Source organism: Sinocyclocheilus grahami, unplaced genomic scaffold (assembly GCF_001515645.1).
Source record: "Sinocyclocheilus grahami isolate Dianchi unplaced genomic scaffold, SAMN03320097.WGS_v1.1 scaffold76.1, whole genome shotgun sequence".
In the NCBI taxonomy this organism is placed as follows: Eukaryota; Metazoa; Chordata; class Actinopteri; order Cypriniformes; family Cyprinidae; genus Sinocyclocheilus; species Sinocyclocheilus grahami.
The window spans coordinates 2,394,428-2,413,897 of record NW_015505255.1 but is presented as its reverse complement, the minus strand read 5'-3'; the positions used below and the strand labels follow the sequence as shown (position 1 = coordinate 2,413,897).

The 19,470-nt window shown below is 37.7% G+C and overlaps 1 protein-coding gene across 4 annotated transcripts in view; it reads right to left on the bottom strand.

The window, feature by feature from the left end:
- Positions 1-19: 19 nt before the first annotated feature.
- Positions 20-19,470, bottom strand: part of mindy2 (MINDY lysine 48 deubiquitinase 2) — a 36,810-nt gene continuing 17,359 nt past the window's right edge. The window contains exons 3-10 of one of the 4 annotated variants that reach the window (XM_016273195.1): positions 18,192-18,256; positions 16,740-16,850; positions 12,659-12,817; positions 11,359-11,461; positions 8,653-8,795; positions 7,584-7,757; positions 3,051-3,227; positions 20-558 (exon numbers count right to left, since the gene is read on the bottom strand). In XM_016273195.1, the coding sequence (XP_016128681.1) occupies positions 313-558; positions 3,051-3,227; positions 7,584-7,757; positions 8,653-8,795; positions 11,359-11,461; positions 12,659-12,817; positions 16,740-16,850; positions 18,192-18,256 (1,178 nt within the window). In that variant the 3' untranslated portion in view covers positions 20-312. Of the gene's footprint in view, positions 572-3,050; positions 3,228-7,583; positions 7,758-8,652; positions 8,796-11,358; positions 11,462-12,658; positions 12,818-16,739; positions 16,851-18,191; positions 18,257-19,470 lie in introns of all 4 variants that reach the window. The other 3 variants (XM_016273196.1, XM_016273198.1, XM_016273199.1) reach the window with 3 other exon arrangements.

Below are 19,470 nucleotides of genomic sequence, written 5' to 3'. Positions count from 1 at the left end.
TTCCTGTTTTTTTTTTTTTTTTTTTTTTTTGGGGGGGGGGGGGGGGGGGGTACTTTGTTGCCTAGTGCTATGTGTACATTACCTTGTTTTACTACAAAAACCCACCCTCCCTGGTGACCCCACACAAATATAGTGCACTGCAGTGGATTTCCTGCTGAGAACATTTGGCCAGCTCTACGAAAGATGTAGTGGTAGTCCTTGTAGTGACAGCCCTCTCTTCTTGTCTGCATCTTCAGAACTCCGAGGGTTAAAGTCAGGCACAAGTGGCTTGAGAATGGCAAGTCCTCTCCGTCTGTCACACTTCTCTCATCTCTATTCTTTCTCCACCTCACGCTGGGAGATGCATTGCAGAGCCACTGGAATTAAAATGCTGCCCGTTTCGCACTCCTCACAGAGTCCACTGCTGTTACAACAAGATGCATTTGTCTTTGTCCTTGGCTTCTTTCTTGGGTTTGCGTTCCCCCGTTGAGGGCTGTTTGCCTGGGCTTGGAGAAGCCGTGGCTCCCCCTGCTGAGGCTCCAGCGGCTGCCGCTCTATCCACCTGGTCGTCACCCGCTGCTGGTTGTTGTCCCTGACAGGAGGGGAACAAATTAACCTCTTATTTGAACTCCTTAAATCGGGCATGAAATGAAAATTCACCCTCTTGTTTCTAAATGCTTGTTATTAATCTTACTGTAACTGATTCACCCAAGCTCAGTGTTGGGGAGTAACTAGTTACATGTAACAGAATTACGTAATTTTATTACAAAATAAATTTAACTGTAATCAGTTACAGTTACTGAGAGAAAATGTCTAATTAAATTACAGTTACTTATAAAAATGTTAACAATTACAAGGGGAGTTACGTCCAAATGTTTTTTCACTCACACACAGACCCACATACAGATTTAATTGATTTCTTTCATAAATTGACTGCTCTGAAATATGAGACACCAATGTTTTTTTTATTTCATATTTGGGTTTATGTGTATGCTTTATTTTTTAAGATGAACTGTTTTTCCATTGTTGTTTCCATTGGCATTGTTAGATGCCAGTGTTTCCTGTCATAGATTTGATTTCAAAAGCAGTATCATAGCTATAAACTATATCTTATGATTTTAAATCTGTATTTAACCTTTAAAGAGGTGCTAAAGTCTGATTTTGTGGTGGCCGTGCTTTAAATTAAATTATTATAATCTTAATTCAAGTGATGAAGGATTTGGAAAGTCTGACAGTAATCACTGTTGAGTACTACTGTAAGGTTAACCCTGCCTGCTTTAAAAGTTTGAAAATGATTCACAGTTGAAAACAATAGAAATTTAGAAAAGTATTCAAAAGGTAATCAAATGTAATAAGTTACATTAATAAAGTAATTAAAATTGTTACACTACTTGCTACATTTTAAATAGGGTAATTTGTAACCTATTACATTTCCAAAGTAACCTTCCCAACACTGCCCATGCTTATGTTAAAAAAAAAATTTCAATCAAAATGTCATAATTTGATCTTCCACTGAAACTACAAACTTTTGTCTGGCGACGTATGTATGCCAAACTTTTCTAATCGTTTAGGCTGTATCCGAAATCACCCCCATACCCTTAAATAGGGCACTATTTGAGGGGACAGCCATTTGTAGTGGTGTCCGAAACCATAGTGGACGTTCTCGAGTGCACTCATTCAATCCCACAATGCACCACAAAAAATGTAATAAGTTACATTAATAAAGTAATTAAAATTGTTACACTACTTGCTACATTTTAAATAGGGTAATTTGTAACCTATTACATTTCCAAAGTAACCTTCCCAACACTGCCCATGCTTATGTTAAAAAAATAAACATAATTTGATCTTCCACTGAAACTACAAACTTTTGTCTGGCGACGTATGTATGCCAAACTTTTCTAATCGTTTAGGCTGTATCCGAAATCACCCCCATACCCTTAAATAGGGCACTATTTGAGGGGACAGCCATTTGTAGTGGTGTCCGAAACCATAGTGGACGTTCTCGAGTGCACTCATTCAATCCCACAATGCACCACAAAAACGACCTTACAACCGGTGCACGCTCAATGGCTAGAGAATACCCATAATGCACTGTGAGAGTCGTGCGCCGAATTAATTCCCGCGTCTCGCCAGAAGATGGTGCCCCCACTGCTGAATCATCCATCCATTTATTTTACAAAGCGCTCATCCACAGTGTAATACAGCGTAATACAATACCCTTAAATAGGGCACTATTTGAGGAAACAGCCATTTTTAGTGGTGTCCAAAACCATAGTGGACGTTCTCGAGTGCACTCATTCAATCCCACAATGCACCACAAAAACGACCTTACAACCGGTGCACGCTCAATGGCTAGAGAATACCCATAATGCACTGTGAGAGTCGTGCGCCGAATTAATTCCCGCGTCTCGCCAGAAGATGGTGCCCCCACTGCTGAATCATCCATCCATTTATTTTACAAAGCGCTCATCCACAGTGTAATACAGCGTAATACAACATGGGTATAAATTCATTGTAAATTGAATATTAAATTGTTTAACTAGTCTATACATAATTTCCATGACAGAGTTCAAGATAAATCATTTAATCTTACAACTGGAGCTGCCAGTTTGCCCGTTTCAAATGATTATTAAACAGCAAGCACAAACTATGCTCCTTCCGGTGCACTCTGCCCGAATTCACGTTGAGTGAACTGTCTTGATACTACTTAAACCCTGCCCCATTTCTTGCAATCAGATCCGCCTCTATCCAATCAACAATCGATCCGTAGAACAATGTCCCCGCCCTTCATCTTTTTAAAAATAACCTGTTTCACTCAGACGTATGTTACTGTATGGAAGAAGAAATCTGTCGTTTCATTACAAATTTACACATTTATGGTTTGCTAGGTCTTATTTGTCCTCTTAAACATCTAATGGCTTTCATCAAATCTGGAGCACCATGACATTTATGTGATGTTATGTCAGATTGATCAAAGTGTAATATATGCTGATATTTTGAAGAAAATGTTGGCATTTGAGGTAAATGTGGCGTGTTGATTTATTGTTGTGTGCAGCTAATTAACTCACCTGTGCCTGCGCAGCCGCTGCCTGTTCCTGCTCCTGATAGTACTGTGACGCTCTGCAGTCCTCCTCCTCCTGCAGCTTCTTGGCCAGCTCTAGATCACTGATGCCTTCTGGGATCTGTTCCCAACCCAGGTCTGAGGCCTGCTGTTCCTGCTGTAGGGACAGCGCCATCAGGTAGTCCTACACATACAAAGGGGAAAATTAAAATAGTTATTTAGCAAAGTTAAGGTAGAAGGCTATACTATATACACTAGTACTACTTTTATGTTACCTTTAGGCGCTTGATATGTTATATAAATTGCTATACTTTACAGTCACCTTTAATCAATTTAATGTATCCTTGCTGAATTAGTATTCATTTCTTTAAAAAAATGACTTAAAGCTGCAGTCCGTAAGGTTTGCCTCTTTGTCGCCATCTCTGTTTGAAAACCTGGAATTGCAGCTGTGTGCGGAATTATCTAGCTTGCGTGGGTTGATATATGACCCAAATAAGAATTTTCACCGTATATTGTCATCTGAACAAGTAAGTAACAAGTCTGCCACGTTTGTTCTGACCAACTGAGGAAAAAAGCATTATAAATAAATAAAATTGCGCTACCAATGGTGATTAAATCTAAATTAGCTCATATCACATCAAAGCGTGCAAATTATTATTATTGTTATACTTTATTCTCAAATTGTTAATGTTAACAACATCAGCATTGCGTGACTATGAGTATAGTGTGTATAAGCGAGTAGATTTCAATTTCTGTACTACAGTCTAAACTCTAATTGTCATATCACTCGAATTTCATATTAAGAAATTCTTTGAACCCAAAAAGCAAATTATGCTCCCTTCGAACTGGTTGTATTTAAAATACAAATCTTGTGTAATCCCAGGCTATCTGTAATCAGAAGCACATTTAAAACTGGAATATAATTTAATTTTATTCACATGTGTTTCATAAACACATAATCCTTTCTGGATTACAATCCACCATCAAAATGATACATTTAATTATACCAGCTGCTGTGAGAAAAGGCCATAAACGATCCGCCACCTGCAGGATCCGCACATGCGATATAGCCTACTAGCCGGCACAACTTCTTTATGTTTACAGACGTGACGTAATGACGCCGTTTAGTCCTGAATGAGCAATCAAAATTCAGGGGTTATTATTAACAAAAGCTATTAAGATAAAAAGAAAGCTATATGAATGTTTACAAAAAAATATAAAAAATGCAAAAAACTAAATAGAAACATGTATAGAGTGGCTTTGTATTTTCAATTAATTCTGGGTGCATTTCATTATCAGCACATACTGCAATTTGCTTTGTTGTAAACTTTGCTATAATATTTTAAGCAGTTTCTGAAACATTGCATTGTGTTTTCAGATGGTATAATTTGTGGTGGTGTTACATGGGATGAAGACTTAAACGACTGCAATAGCTTAATGTGACTCAAGTATTTTTTTTTTAAACTTAATTTTACTGCATATTAGTTTATTTGCATGTGTTTTTGTTAGATCTTGACCTTTCCAATATGCAAAATCATGGTAATTAGCAATAGAATAATTTAGGTACCCCATATCTATACTTCCCAGACAGAGGCTTTACAGCCTCCCTGATAATAAGACATTACATAGGTTACACAGAGTGTCAACATTCAAAACCATACAAATTCTCTCTAAAGTTTAGTCCTGAATGAGCAATCAAAATTCAGGGGTTATTATTAACAAAAGCTATTAAGATAAAAAGAAAGCTATATGAATGTTTACAAAAAAATATAAAAAATGCAAAAAACTAAATAGAAACATGTATAGAGTGGCTTTGTATTTTCAATTAATTCTGGGTGCATTTCATTATCAGCACATACTGCAATTTGCTTTGTTGTAAACTTTGCTATAATATTTTAAGCAGTTTCTGAAACATTGCATTGTGTTTTCAGATGGTATAATTTGTGGTGGTGTTATATGGGATGAAGACTTAAACGACTGCAATAGCTTAATGTGACTCAATTATTTTTTTTTTAACTTAATTTTACTGCATATTAGTTTATTTGCATGTGTTTTTGTTAGATCTTGACCTTTCCAATATGCAAAATCATGGTAATTAGCAATAGAATAATTTAGGTACCCCATATCTATACTTCTGGTGATTAAATCTAAATTAGCTCATATCACATCAAAGCGTGCAAATTATTATTATTGTTATACTTTATTCTCAAATTGTTAATGTTAACAACATCAGCATTGCGTGACTATGAGTATAGTGTGTATAAGCGAGTAGATTTCAATTTCTGTACTACAGTCTAAACTCTAATTGTCATATCACTCGAATTTCATATTAAGAAATTCTTTGAACCCAAAAAGCAAATTATGCTCCCTTCGAACTGGTTGTATTTAAAATACAAATCTTGTGTAATCCCAGGCTATCTGTAATCAGAAGCACATTTAAAACTGGAATATAATTTAATTTTATTCACATGTGTTTCATAAACACATAATCCTTTCTGGATTACAATCCACCATCAAAATGATACATTTAATTATACCAGCTGCTGTGAGAAAAGGCCATAAACGATCCGCCACCTGCAGGATCCGCACATGCGATATAGCCTACTAGCCGGCACAACTTCTTTATGTTTACAGACGTGACGTAATGACGCCGTACCACTCAAATTAGAAAACATTATTATAAGCTAACCGTTGTGAATCGGGCTAAAGTAAGGCGATATTTTTGAACACTGGCTGGTTAAGTACTTGCTCAAATATTGATTTCGGATCATTTTTAACCAAAAAAAAGTTACGCACTGCAGCTTTAAAAATGTATTCTATATTTTATGTATTATATTTATCTGACTAGTTGCCTTCCCTCCTATATTGAATGAGAAAGTGCAGCCTAAACTCTCTGCTAAATAACTCCTTTAGAGTTCCATAAAATATAAATCATACAGCTTTAGAACATAATGTAAGTAGATGACATCATTTTCCTTTGTGGGTGAACTATTCCTTTCTGTAGAGCATTATATCCTTACAGTAGTAAGGAGCTTACATAATACTTTCTGAAAAAAGATTGCAGTACATCATGCATATCCTCACAGTTTGCCTATGAATTGACCATTTAGTTTGCTAACTGACCTCCACGACACTGCGCTACAACGACTGTTTTAGAGTAAAGACTGACTTTTAGAGTACAGTGATCTCCAAGCCCTTCCCTCATACAGACACTTCATTATTAAACACCCAATACAAGAGCAGAAGAGAGACAGAGACACAAAGGATCTGTGTCAAGTGAGAGACTTTTGTCCGGTCATCAGGCATTTAAGCATCCCAAAGGCACAGGGGGAGGGTTACACAGAGCTGGAAGAAGGGTTGGGGAGCTTTTAACATCAATATTTGAGGAGATTTTCCAGTGGGCAATGGAGCAGAAGTAGTGCTATAGGACAGCAGTGCGCTACAAAGCACAATATAGATAAACTGCATTTTCACAGAGACTGGCTGCGACGCAACTGGATGTCAACATTCACGGCTCACTGTAATATCAGCCTCCTGAGCTCAGCGTCACCTGAAGGTCATTGTGACTCTGTGAAATGTTGTTACACAGAGTATATTTCTTAAAGACTTACACAGGGTATAACTTAAAGATGGGGTTGAGTGATTACTGTAAAACCACAATTAAAATATTAGGAATTTAAATTATTAAATAAGTTCCTGTTATCTACAAGCATAGGAATAATTAAAGGCTTTGAGGATTGGATCTTTAAATAGTAATTTTTAAAAGTGATTTCATATGCAGGGCTGGACTTTATGCTTCTCTTAAGAAAGGTACCCAAGAAAGGCCCAGATCACAGATACATAACTTATTTGTAAACCATGTCATTTTAAGGAATTGTAAGCAATTTCATTTTAAACTCCTGTAAACAGCTGAACATGAGTGACAATTTCTTTTAGCTGCAGTGTATATTCGTAGTGTTGTCTACACAGTCATTCAAAAATTTGGGGTCAGTAAGATTTTTTTGTTGTTGACCAATTCTGCATTTACTTGATAAAAGAAATACAGTGAACACAGCAGTATTGTGAAATACGGTTACAGTATAAAGTAACTATTTTCTATTTGAATTTATTTTCAAATGTAATTTATTCCTGTGATGGCCACTATTCCAGAACTTTCAGATTTGGTGCTCAAAAAACATTTCTTGTTAATTAAAAAAAAAAGTTGTGCTGCTTAAATTTTGTGGAAAACATGACGATTTCTTTTCAGGATTCTTTGAAATGTAGAAAGCTGAAAGGAATAGTATTTATTTGAAACAGAAATCTGTTGTTACAATGTAAAAGTCTTTAAAAAATTAATAAATTTCTTTAAAAAAAAGCTTACTGATCTCAAACTTTTGAATGGTAGTGCATATAAATTAAACTCCATCCGACTGTGTGAGCTTTAATCATAGATGAGCCATGCAAATGTTCTTTTACAGACGTCACCCTGAGAAACAACTACCATATTCAGCGTTTATGACTGCATGACACTGAAAACTCCTGGGAAGTTATTAGTCCTGACCTGGTCGATCTGGTCTTGCTGACCACGGTACACAGTTTCCGGTTCAGAGGGCGGCCTCAGATGGAACTCTGAGTCGCAGAAGTTTCCATCTCCATCGACATTATGCAGACTTTCCCAAACCACCTTCTCCTCAGTGAGAAACCCCTGATCCGTTACCAGCAGGTACAGCTGGGCCTGAAGAACACAGAGAGAGCATTTATAAAAACATGCAACAACCTCACAGCTCTCGTCCATAAATCTTTCAACACTCCCAGACCGAGCAGCAGTGGTGTCATGTTTTGAAGTGTGTACACGAGGATCATGGAAGAGTTTTATCTGTGGGTGAAGTGTGTCCTGCTGTTACAGAACAGCTCCGCTTCCTCCAGATAACAGACAGAGGCTTTACAGCCTCCCTGATAATAAGACATTACATAGGTTACACAGAGTGTCAACATTCAAAACCATACAAATTCTCTCTAAAGTTTAGTCCTGAATGAGCAATCAAAATTCAGGGGTTATTATTAACAAAAGCTATTAAGATAAAAAGAAAGCTATATGAATGTTTACAAAAAAATATAAAAAATGCAAAAAACTAAATAGAAACATGTATAGAGTGGCTTTGTATTTTCAATTAATTCTGGGTGCATTTCATTATCAGCACATACTGCAATTTGCTTTGTTGTAAACTTTGCTATAATATTTTAAGCAGTTTCTGAAACATTGCATTGTGTTTTCAGATGGTATAATTTGTGGTGGTGTTATATGGGATGAAGACTTAAACGACTGCAATAGCTTAATGTGACTCAATTATTTTTTTTTTAACTTAATTTTACTGCATATTAGTTTATTTGCATGTGTTTTTGTTAGATCTTGACCTTTCCAATATGCAAAATCATGGTAATTAGCAATAGAATAATTTAGGTACCCCATATCTATACTTCTGAGTAGGCCACTGGGGGGCACCAACATACAGCATCCCTCTAAAGACAAATTAACCAAATTTACGTTGCTTATTGGAGCGCTTATTCACAGCAGCACAGAGCCATCTTCCGGCATTCAACATCTCAAATACATTTAAATGTCAACACACCTTAAATTTGGTCATGGTGCTGAAGTGATTGTTCCTGAAGAAGACACACAGTTCTCCCTCTTGTACGGTAGAAGTGAGTTCACACAGGCCGTGATATGTTAGCTGAGTCGCTGTGCTGTTTAGAAACTGCTCTGCCACAAAACCTGGGAAAGAAAGCGCTAGTGTGAGATGTCTCTGAAATACACAATACAATACAGACACAAATATTTGAATTTAACACCTTAATATCCACCCTAGCTCTCCTTGGTACATAACAATGTCCGATTTGTAAACAAGTCAGTCCTTTGAGTTGAATCTTTTCAAAGAATCAGTTGATTCTGTTCACAAAACGGTTCTGAATGATTCATTCACAATGACAATCCACTGGAAGTGGTGATTATCAATGAATAATGATTTGAATTTCAGTCTCTTTCACTCAAAGCTATCATATGACTTCAGAAGACTTGGTATGAGTAATATGGACTAATTTTTATGGTGTCTTTTTCAAAGTGTTAGTCTCAGCCCCCATTCACTGTAACTTTAAATTTTTCCAGACAGAATGATGCAAGTCATAAAGGTTTGGAACAACATAAGAGTTAAAGGGGTCATATGATGCCATTTTAAAGATCATTATTTTGTGTATCTCTCTATGCCCCGCCTCTCTCAAAAACGTAATTTTCCCCCTCCTTTGACAAGCGCAGTCTGCTCTGATTGGCCAGCTGACCCAGTGCATTGTGATTGGCCGAACACCACAAGCACGTGTCGGAAATGTAACGGCCCTTACCATAATCACTTCAGCTTTCAAAGTAAATATCAAGACAGTTAATAATGTCGTTAGTTTTACCATCAGTTCAAGCCCGAAAGGGCAACAGAGTCGCGTGACAGACACAGTGATGATGCAGTACACAAGCCACGGTTAAGACAGCTGACGTGCTATGATTTCTGACAGACAGTTCACTCTCCTGTGATGTGACCCTGTTCCCCTCACACACACACACACACATACTCAACTCACACACACACACACTCACACACACTCAACTCACACACACACACACACACACACGACGCGTTACTCTGGGCAAGACTCATTTTTAGAAATAGACTTTGTGCACAGCCAGCCTTGTACTCTTCTAGCTTAAAATTTTCGTCCAGAAAATGCGTTGCACAAATTCGAACATCTGGGTTGTGCTGTTCTGTTGTAAATAAATCTTAACCAATGATTCCTAAATGCATCTACTTCCGGAAGGCCAAATAAAGTGCTTTTGCTTTCGCATTGAAACACAGCGTCTCCCTGACATGGCTGCATCAACACGACTGCTGTTCCTGAAACCACGCCTTCTTTCTTTGCGTGCACATTTGGGTGGCATTACGCTAATATTTCCACATCGTGACGTAGACATGTGGGGACGAGTTAGAACGAGCCGTTTTAGGTAGGCGTGGCTGACTATTAACTTTTATAAAGAATATCTTTGGATTTGAGACTTTAGTCTTTGCAACTTTACAGATCTTCTTTATGCACCAAGAGCTTGTAACACTCCAAAGAGAAAGGAAAACTTGAAATCGCATCATATGAACCCTTTAATAATTGAAGAAAAAATGTTCGGGTGAACTAATCCTTTAAACACACATTGTCTGAAACTTTATGACACACAAAAATCACAGTCTGACAGAGACAGGCTCACATACACTGGTACAAACAGAAACAGAGACGGAAAAGGTGCATTCTAAAAGACGAAAAGAGCAAAAAAAAGATGGCGAGGGAGATATATTTAGACACAAACGCAGTGAGCGAGGGAGAGAATGTTTCAGACAGCTAAAAACTGTGAAAAGGAGGAGGGTGCTTAAATGACTCTGATAGTTGTTTATTTGCATGATGCAATGGGGAAAAACTTTCAGGACATGGATTAATATGTACAATGCATTAATACATCTAAACGTACAGAAGCCTGGCAAAGAGTGAACTCGAAACACTACAATTACGTTACGTATGAGCAGCACTTGCCTTCTGTAAGAAGCAGTCTGCATGAATGTGTGGACGTAGACATGTGGGGACGAGTTAGAACGAGCCGTTTTAGGTAGGCGTGGCTGACTATTAACTTTTATAAAGAATATCTTTGGATTTGAGACTTTAGTCTTTGCAACTTTACAGATCTTCTTTATGCACCAAGAGCTTGTAACACTCCAAAGAGAAAGGAAAACTTGAAATCGCATCATATGAACCCTTTAATAATTGAAGAAAAAATGTTCGGGTGAACTAATCCTTTAAACACACATTGTCTGAAACTTTATGACACACAAAAATCACAGTCTGACAGAGACAGGCTCACATACACTGGTACAAACAGAAACAGAGACGGAAAAGGTGCATTCTAAAAGACGAAAAGAGCAAAAAAAAAGATGGCGAGGGAGATATATTTAGACACAAACGCAGTGAGCGAGGGAGAGAATGTTTCAGACAGCTAAAAACTGTGAAAAGGAGGAGGGTGCTTAAATGACTCTGATAGTTGTTTATTTGCATGATGCAATGGGGAAAAACTTTCAGGACATGGATTAATATGTACAATGCATTAATACATCTAAACGTACAGAAGCCTGGCAAAGAGTGAACTCGAAACACTACAATTACGTTACGTATGAGCAGCACTTGCCTTCTGTAAGAAGCAGTCTGCATGAATGTGTGAAAGGAAAAAGAGGAGAAGACAGATGAAAACAGTGAATACCCACCTTCCCCGGCCAGCTCGCTGTTGTCTGATTGCTTACAGCTGATTATCTTCTCTACCAACTGGTTATAGCTACAGTTCCCCACTGCCTTAACTATATCAGCCATCTACAGAGAGCGTGATAAAAAAAAAGGAAGACAATATGCTGGTCAAAATATTAGCATAAATGTTAATGTTACACACAGGCGATTTTTTTTAGAAGGGCATCAATTTAATGATGTGTTAATATGTCAGTTAATTTAATTTAAACGGCACATTATTAACAGTTGAACTGGTTTTAACGTGAATTGGCATTGACCATGACGCTCACTGCGTGATATGATATGCTAAAAAATAATTACTGGCAAAATTAATTAAATGATGTGTTGTAGACTGTAGCCAAGTAATGAGCTAAAATGTTAAATGATATGGAACTAAAACCATCTATATAATAATTTTAAAGCCAATTTTTGTAATATCTATTAAATTTATCCGTCTGCCAAAATAATGTAAATAATCTAAATTTGAGGGCTTTTTTCAGTACCGATGCTGAATACTAATTGCAATTACTTCCAATTAATTTGATAAAGTAGTACACACACACACACACATATATATATATAAATTTCTCTAAACCATTGTGAACTTTTTACACACATACATACATACATATATATATATATATATATATCACTCGAGTACGAGAGCGATATTGCATTTATGCAACAGTTAGACAAAACGCGTGTAATTAAACAAGAAACAACGGAGTGCCTAATAAAACCCTCTTTTGTGCGGAACTACTTCCTTCCGCCACGGATTCAAAGCTCAAGTTGACAATTAAACATGCGTCACTTTTAGAACTCGTATCAAGGGCATGTGCTGCTTCAGTTATTAGTGAGAAATAATGAGGTTATAAGAGAGAAACAATGCGGCAAGACGAGCATCCAAATGAGAGAGAGAGACCCAGAAGCTAGACGTTTCTTCTTATATTAACTAACGTACTCTACAATTAGCTCAGTAAATAATAAAGAACAAAAAACAAAGACCCGGCTAGAACAAGCGGAGTGATACAAAATTGTGAAAGGGCATTCCTGTAGCGATACCAGTACAATATCTCACGGTTCTCAACCAATGAGATTCGAGAAGCAGAACGAACTGTTGTATAAATATATATATATGGATGTGGAGGATGCAGGCCTATGATGTAGCCTAGAGTCGGATATGACTAAGTGGCTAGAAGGAGATTAATAAATGACATCATGTGGTGACATCTAATGTTTCAGTGGAACTTGCTTTTCTAGAAGGATGTGAATCAGGATGCTGACCTGTGGGTCAACCAGCCATCCGTGGTAGAGTGGGATATCCAGCAGGTCAAAGACGATGCATTCGGGTGTGTATTCGAACACCCGCACACCTGTGAACTTAACATTTACATCCAGACCTGTCTGCAGTTTATGCAGCACTGCCATAGCATCACTCATATTCTAGAGAAAGAGAGAGCAAAGAAATACAGAAAAATAAGAAAACAGTATCAATCTTTCCAACACAACACATGAACACATTTCTGTAAAATGTCACACCCAATTGTCTTGCTGCTCTGAGCAGGAACAATCTCATAACTCTAGGCCAGCGACTAAAAAGCTCCAAACACCAGAGTTCACCTCCTTTACTTCCTGTCTTTCTGTTTGACCATAATGACCCTCCAGTGACTCTCAAAAAAGCACAGCTGCAGGCTCACAAACACAAGCCACTGCAAGGCTACAAACTCCAGCGCAGTTTAACAGATAGAGTGCGAACATACGCGCGTGTGTGTGCAGCGTTTGATATTACGTTCCAGGCCCTATGATAATAATAATCTGTCCGGCTCTCACTTTTAAGGACTCACAGTATGACCATCTGTTATGTGGATCGGTCACAATTTACACAATGAGTGTATGTGGACAGTTGTTGGGATTAAAGCTCGTAACACAACTCAACCATGTAACAACAACATTATATATCATAAACCATGAATCCCTGGAAACCAGTGAGATTATCTTCGCGCTTCTGTAGGAGATTTCTCTCTCAATCTTTCTGCCCTGGCCATTTTCTGTTGGTACAGGGGATTTCCTAGCACTTTCACTTAATTCAACCCCAATCACTTGTATCTGGAATTCTGGGTTTAATTTAAATGAAGTTTAAAATGGATAGTTCCAGTTCTGGAAGCTGATTGGTCAATACAGCATTCAGTGTTATTTTACTATTATGTATATATTATTACAGTATTTTGAATGAGCTTTTTATATCTTCAGTTTTCATTTAATTTGAATGTATTATTGTAACATAATGCTTGAATCTGATTGGCTGATGAACGTTCTGAGGTGCGCAATTATTTTCAGGGAGACGCACGGCGAAGGTAGTTCCAGGCAGCTCTCTTGACCGCATTACAGTCCCATATCACTTCGCATAGTTAACTGTAATAACGGAAATTAGCATACAGCTACATCACACGGTCACGCAGTTTGCACAAAAAGGTGTTGTCAGCGCTGCCCTGACGATTTGATCAGTTAGCCTTCAGATATAGTGTAGCAACTTAAAGGCTGCACATGACATTTCTCACCAGCGAGGTAATAACAGCGCTGTTTAGAGACGCTGCTGCAGAACACTGCTGAGGGCCGCACAGAGGTAGCCTAATTCACACAAGCTCTCTCTCTCTCTCTTTCTCTGTGTGTCTGTCTCTCTCGCTCTCTTTCTAACAACTGCATTAGAATGCTATCATCGGCTCAAGCCTCCATTACCAGCTTTAAAATGATGTTTTGGAACCAGCAAAAGAGGCGTTGGATGAGATGCGGAAGAAATAATCCTACTCACAATAGCGATTTAAGTACAAAAACCGGACGAATCCCTTTAAATATCATCTGATCGATGTCTTGAGGAGTGGTAACCGTAGTATAACCGGAATAATTGACTCCGGGCCGTTGAATTATTAGAAAAATAATGCACACCCGAGGTGTAACGGCCACGACACGAAGGGTGTGCATTATTTTTCTAATAATTAAACGGCCCGGAGTAAATTATTCCTTACATAACACTATTCTGAGTGTAACTGTTTTATAAAAGCATTAAGGCAGTTAAGGCCATCCTAAATTGTAAAAATAGCTAAAGGTGTTGCAAAATAGCAGCCTTTATTTGTTACTTTGTTCATAAGGCAGACTTTCATATTGTAAAACTTATATGCTCAAGATTTCAGATGACTTTTACTAGCTCCCAGATTCATTTTCAATTAGGCTACATCACACAGTCAGTATTTGGGATCCACAATTTCATTTAATAGCAAATTGACTCTCAAACTGTCCTGTATACAGACAGGATCGAATCAGATCAAATAACTGAAGTCAATCCTCTTCTAGTGCTAATCTTGATTAATGCCTATCACAATAGTAGCTATGATTCCATCCACCTATTTTTATGTGCATTTTGTAATAGCGCATAAAACCCTGGATGGAAATGCCACGATGCACATTGATTCTAATAATGCGCATTAAAAAAAAACTTATGCGCACAATTGAGTAGGATAAACTTTTTATCCGATAAGAGAATTGTGCATAAACTATGATTGGAAACACATTTACCGAATAAATTCCACCATGTGCATCAAGAGTTATGTGACTTTGCACGATGGGATGGGAAAACTTGACTAACCAGCGGACTGATCTCGTTCTGAAACGTTGTTTTGGTCGTCCTGAAATACCTGAGCAAAGTCTGTCATCAAGTCTTGCACGACTACGTTCCCAAACAGCAGGCACCCTCCTCCGAAAGTATTAACTGCATTTATTGTGTTTCATCTGCTCGCTCTGAGGCACAAGTAATTTATCATATATGAAAATTACTGTATTCAGTGGCTTCTTTTCTTAGTGATATTTAGTGCCAGTGTATCAGGAAGTGACGAATTTGTTCTCTTTGACTCGTTGGATGGAAACGGTGCTTTATTCGTAAATGTTTTATGCGATATTCCAGTTTTGCGCATAAGTTAAATTCGCATCTTTGGATGGAAACATAGCTATTGATAGATAATAATAGTAAACCTCCAGACGTTTTGTTTTGTCTTCAATTATTGCCATCCTGCCTTCATCCTCTCAGATGTATGGTATAAAACACATTAACAAAACAAATCAAGAGAACAAATTTGGTTTTGACTTCAAATCCCAGGTGGTCACTTCTGTTCTAGACAGCTGTCAATCTTTGTCATACCTAAACTGTATTTAGCACTCAAAACAGGACAGCCGTATTCTGACACTGAGTGAGCACAGCCTTCATCTCACCTTGACTGATCAGAATAACACATGTCATCATCTCGCAGCTCGATACCAAAGTATGATGTTTCCAAAACAACACTAGACACCTTCAGAAAACTGCTGAGTCATGAGTCCCTGCTCTCCTGGAACACGGGCCAGGATGAATCAGTGTGGCACAGGCTGACCCGATGGCCAGTGGGTGGATGAGAGCATGTAGAACTGGCAGCAGGGTCGGATGAGCGTTAGAGGTTTGACAGATCGGCCAAGACCCATCCACCCACAGCTCCCATTCAGTCCCGTTGAGCCTGGCACCGGTTCCAACCCCCACCCACGTCCAGCCTGCGTGTGGCCCGGCTCTGTCCCTGTGCCCCTGCCAGCGTTTCCGAACCACTCCACTGCCCTGACCCACTTTCTCCAGCTCTATTATACTCGCTCCAGTCCAGTGATACTCACTGAGATGGCTATAAAAGCTTTAATACAATCAAAACATTTATTAGACTGGACAACATCTGATAAACACAGTCAAACCTGAGTGATGTTATTGTGCACTGTTTGCACAGGCTAAACACACTAAGATCAACACACAGAGAGCAGACAGGCCCCATGAAGTTCTTCCGGACCTGTGTGTGTGTGTGTGCCCCTCTCTCGCTCTCTCTTACTGCCAAAAAAACGCTTTACTGTCACAAAGCCTGGCCGAAGACAGTCAGCTGACCTACAGTGTAGAGAAACAGCATTATTTAAGCAAGAATGAAGCTCAGCTAAACTTGAAACAGTCTTGGCAATAAAAAAAACTCTCAAAGTTAAGTTACCTTATAAAAACCAAAACACAAGAACAAAGCAAAATCTCATACAGAACAGAAGGAAGAGCAAGAAAGGAGCATGAATCCAGTCAGCCTCCACCTACTCCAATAAAGAAGAACACGCATTGGGGAAAATCAGAAACACTTCTATCTTCATCCTCAAGCTCACATACAAAAATAGACTTGAAATAATAATAATAATAATAAACACAATGTTCAAAAAACAGCATTTTTAAAAATAGAAAACATTCGTAACATTAGAAATGTCTTTACCGTCATTTATACATCCTTGCTAAATAAAAGTATTATATTTAAAAAAAAATCTTACTGACCACAAACATTTGAACAGTCGTGTATGTTTTTTTGCCCCCTAGAATGATGTGGTTACAGCATCTGTGTATCCACTGTGGGGGGAAAAAACAACTCCTGTACACATCTATACACTGGAGAAAACATGGATTATTATACGTTTACATCAAATTCAAAAGAATATATTTTCTGCCTCATTCTGTGATAAGAGGCCAGATCAGATCAGAAATTGTTGGTTAGTTCAAACACTTGACTGATGTTGTGGAGTAAAAAAAATACAAATCGCAATTTCAGTTTGATTTCAGTTCAACCCTAGTCTTAAATCAAGACAGATTTACTTGAGAAGCAAAATGATAAGAAGTCTTGTTTTCGGAGAAATTGATCAAAATGAAGTGAGTTTATGGCGGAAAGAAGAACAAATATCTTCTAATAAGCTCAGAAAACTCAACCCAATGGAAAAACTCAATACAAGTTTTCATTCCTAATTGGCATATATTTGTTCTTGTTTTAAGCATAAACTCACTTAATTTTGTTCAATTTCTCAAAAAACAAGATATCATATCTTAATTTTGCATCTCCATTAAATGGAATCTTGATTTAAGGATGTTCAGATATTTGTATTGGCAAAAATTGGAAGATATGCAACAGTGCAACATTTCATTCCATGGCTTTATGAATTTAAGACTTTTCTGCTCTGCTCTAAGACCTTTTTAAGGCCTTAACTTGTGGAAGGGCTAATTAAGACCTTTTTAAAGACTTGGGGGTGAAATGTGTACCTAGTTTTGTTCTGGACAGGCTTTGTGGGGTACAATTATAATAAACATTCTACACAAGCTAATAAGGAGAAGACCAAAAATCACTCCACTGGTCCCTGTCATGCATCCCTGCACACCGTGTGAGGAGAAATGAGGCGTCTCTTTCACCCTATCTCCTTACATGTCAAATTCTGTAGCGCACACAACTCTATGAGAGGCTCATACTCTCTCTCAGTGCAACACAATGATGATATTCACTCCTGCCTTTATATAAACAGTTGGATCCAGACTGGAATGGGTCAGTTCTCACAATTCCTTTAATTCAATGCAATTCCATGCTTTCTTGTCCTTATTTCCTGTTGGGATGGATGGATGCTCTACCACAGCTTGCTTCCCAAAGGCACTGTAATGCCACAGAGCTAATAACAATAACTGGCTGTTTAATGACAGAGAACCAAGCCATGCTCACTACAAGAACAAAGGGATATTTAAAGAAGCGATGCAAGAATGTGAGACAGATATCTGTCGGTCCGAGAGTCTACATGTGTCTTGGCTAATGTTTTCTCCTCTGTCAGAGCCTTAGGCCTCACCTTTCTCTCCTCGTTCTCGCTGTTAACTCTATACCATCACACAAACACAGAGAGAGCTATGTAAACAAACTGGCTATCTTCAATAGACTTGTGTTCTGTGAGTCACTAGCAAAACTGCTGTTGCTTTTACCTGTTCGTAGTTCAGTCGCTGAGCCTCCGAGATCTCTTTTGGCTTGGCTTCAAGGATATAGTCTCCTGTTGTGAAGGAGCAAAAGTAAGAAAGAAAAAGAAAAGGAGGGTTAAGGAAAACATTTGAGAGACAGTGCACTTATGAAAAACACATACTCACAGGAGTCTCCTCCTCACCCTGTTGTAATTAACAAACGGTCTATATATTCCAGTAAACCAAAAGTAGTAGATATTTACAACCCCGATCTTTCTGTATTTAAAGCTTTAGTGTGAATGTCAGGCAATACAGTGACTGAAGCCTACCTGTTTTAGTAGAAGGGCCTGTGGAGTTAAACTAGCCTTTCACAGAGTTTGTTTACATGATGTGCGTCTGTAAATGTTTTTATGTTGTTGAGCTACAATCTTCATCTTTCTGTCCAAATATATATATATATATATGACAGATGCATTATGTAGAACTGTTAGTATAGCTGCGTCCCAAATGACGCACCATACACTATGTACTTATGCACTATGTACTCAACCATGTAGTGTATGAATTATATAAGGTTATTTTGTCATTCATAATTGGAGGCTAATAGCCACTCCCACTCCGCTGCGTAGTTAAAGCTGCGACAGTTGAGTGCATGAAGTGTCCAACAACCAGGTATTTAAAGTGCACTTTTTCTTTTTGGAATTTTCAGTGTGAACACACTATTTATTAGGGTTGTGCGATATCGAAGAAAAATGCGATACCTTGTTAAAAAATGCGATATTCGATATGATATTGCTTAAAGTGTGTAAAATCAATTTTCAATTATATTTTAAAATATTTAAAAATGAAAATTATATAACCAATTAGTTTCACATTCTTTCTTGGAAAAGAAAGAATCACTACAACTTCTGAAAGTGACCAGCAGTGTTTTAGCATTACATAAAAAGTAATGTCACAATTTAGAAAATGTCATTTTAACATCAGTGTGAATGCAAAAACAAAAAAAATGAATGACACTAATTTTATATCATTGTAACTTTCCTTTCCATACACCAAGTACTTCTTCATATACCACAGCAAAAACTATAGTCTGAGAAAGTGATTAAAGGCAAGTGAACAGTCAATAAAAAAAAGAAAGATAAAAAAGAAATACACAATTTACAAGCATAGATAAAATAAACGGTAGTATTCAGATACAGAAATTTAATAATTAAGTGTAAAATAACAGCATAGTGTTCTCTGTATGAATTAAATTTAGATTAATCTTTGTTATAGCTGTTTTGTTGTTTGATTAACATTAGTGACA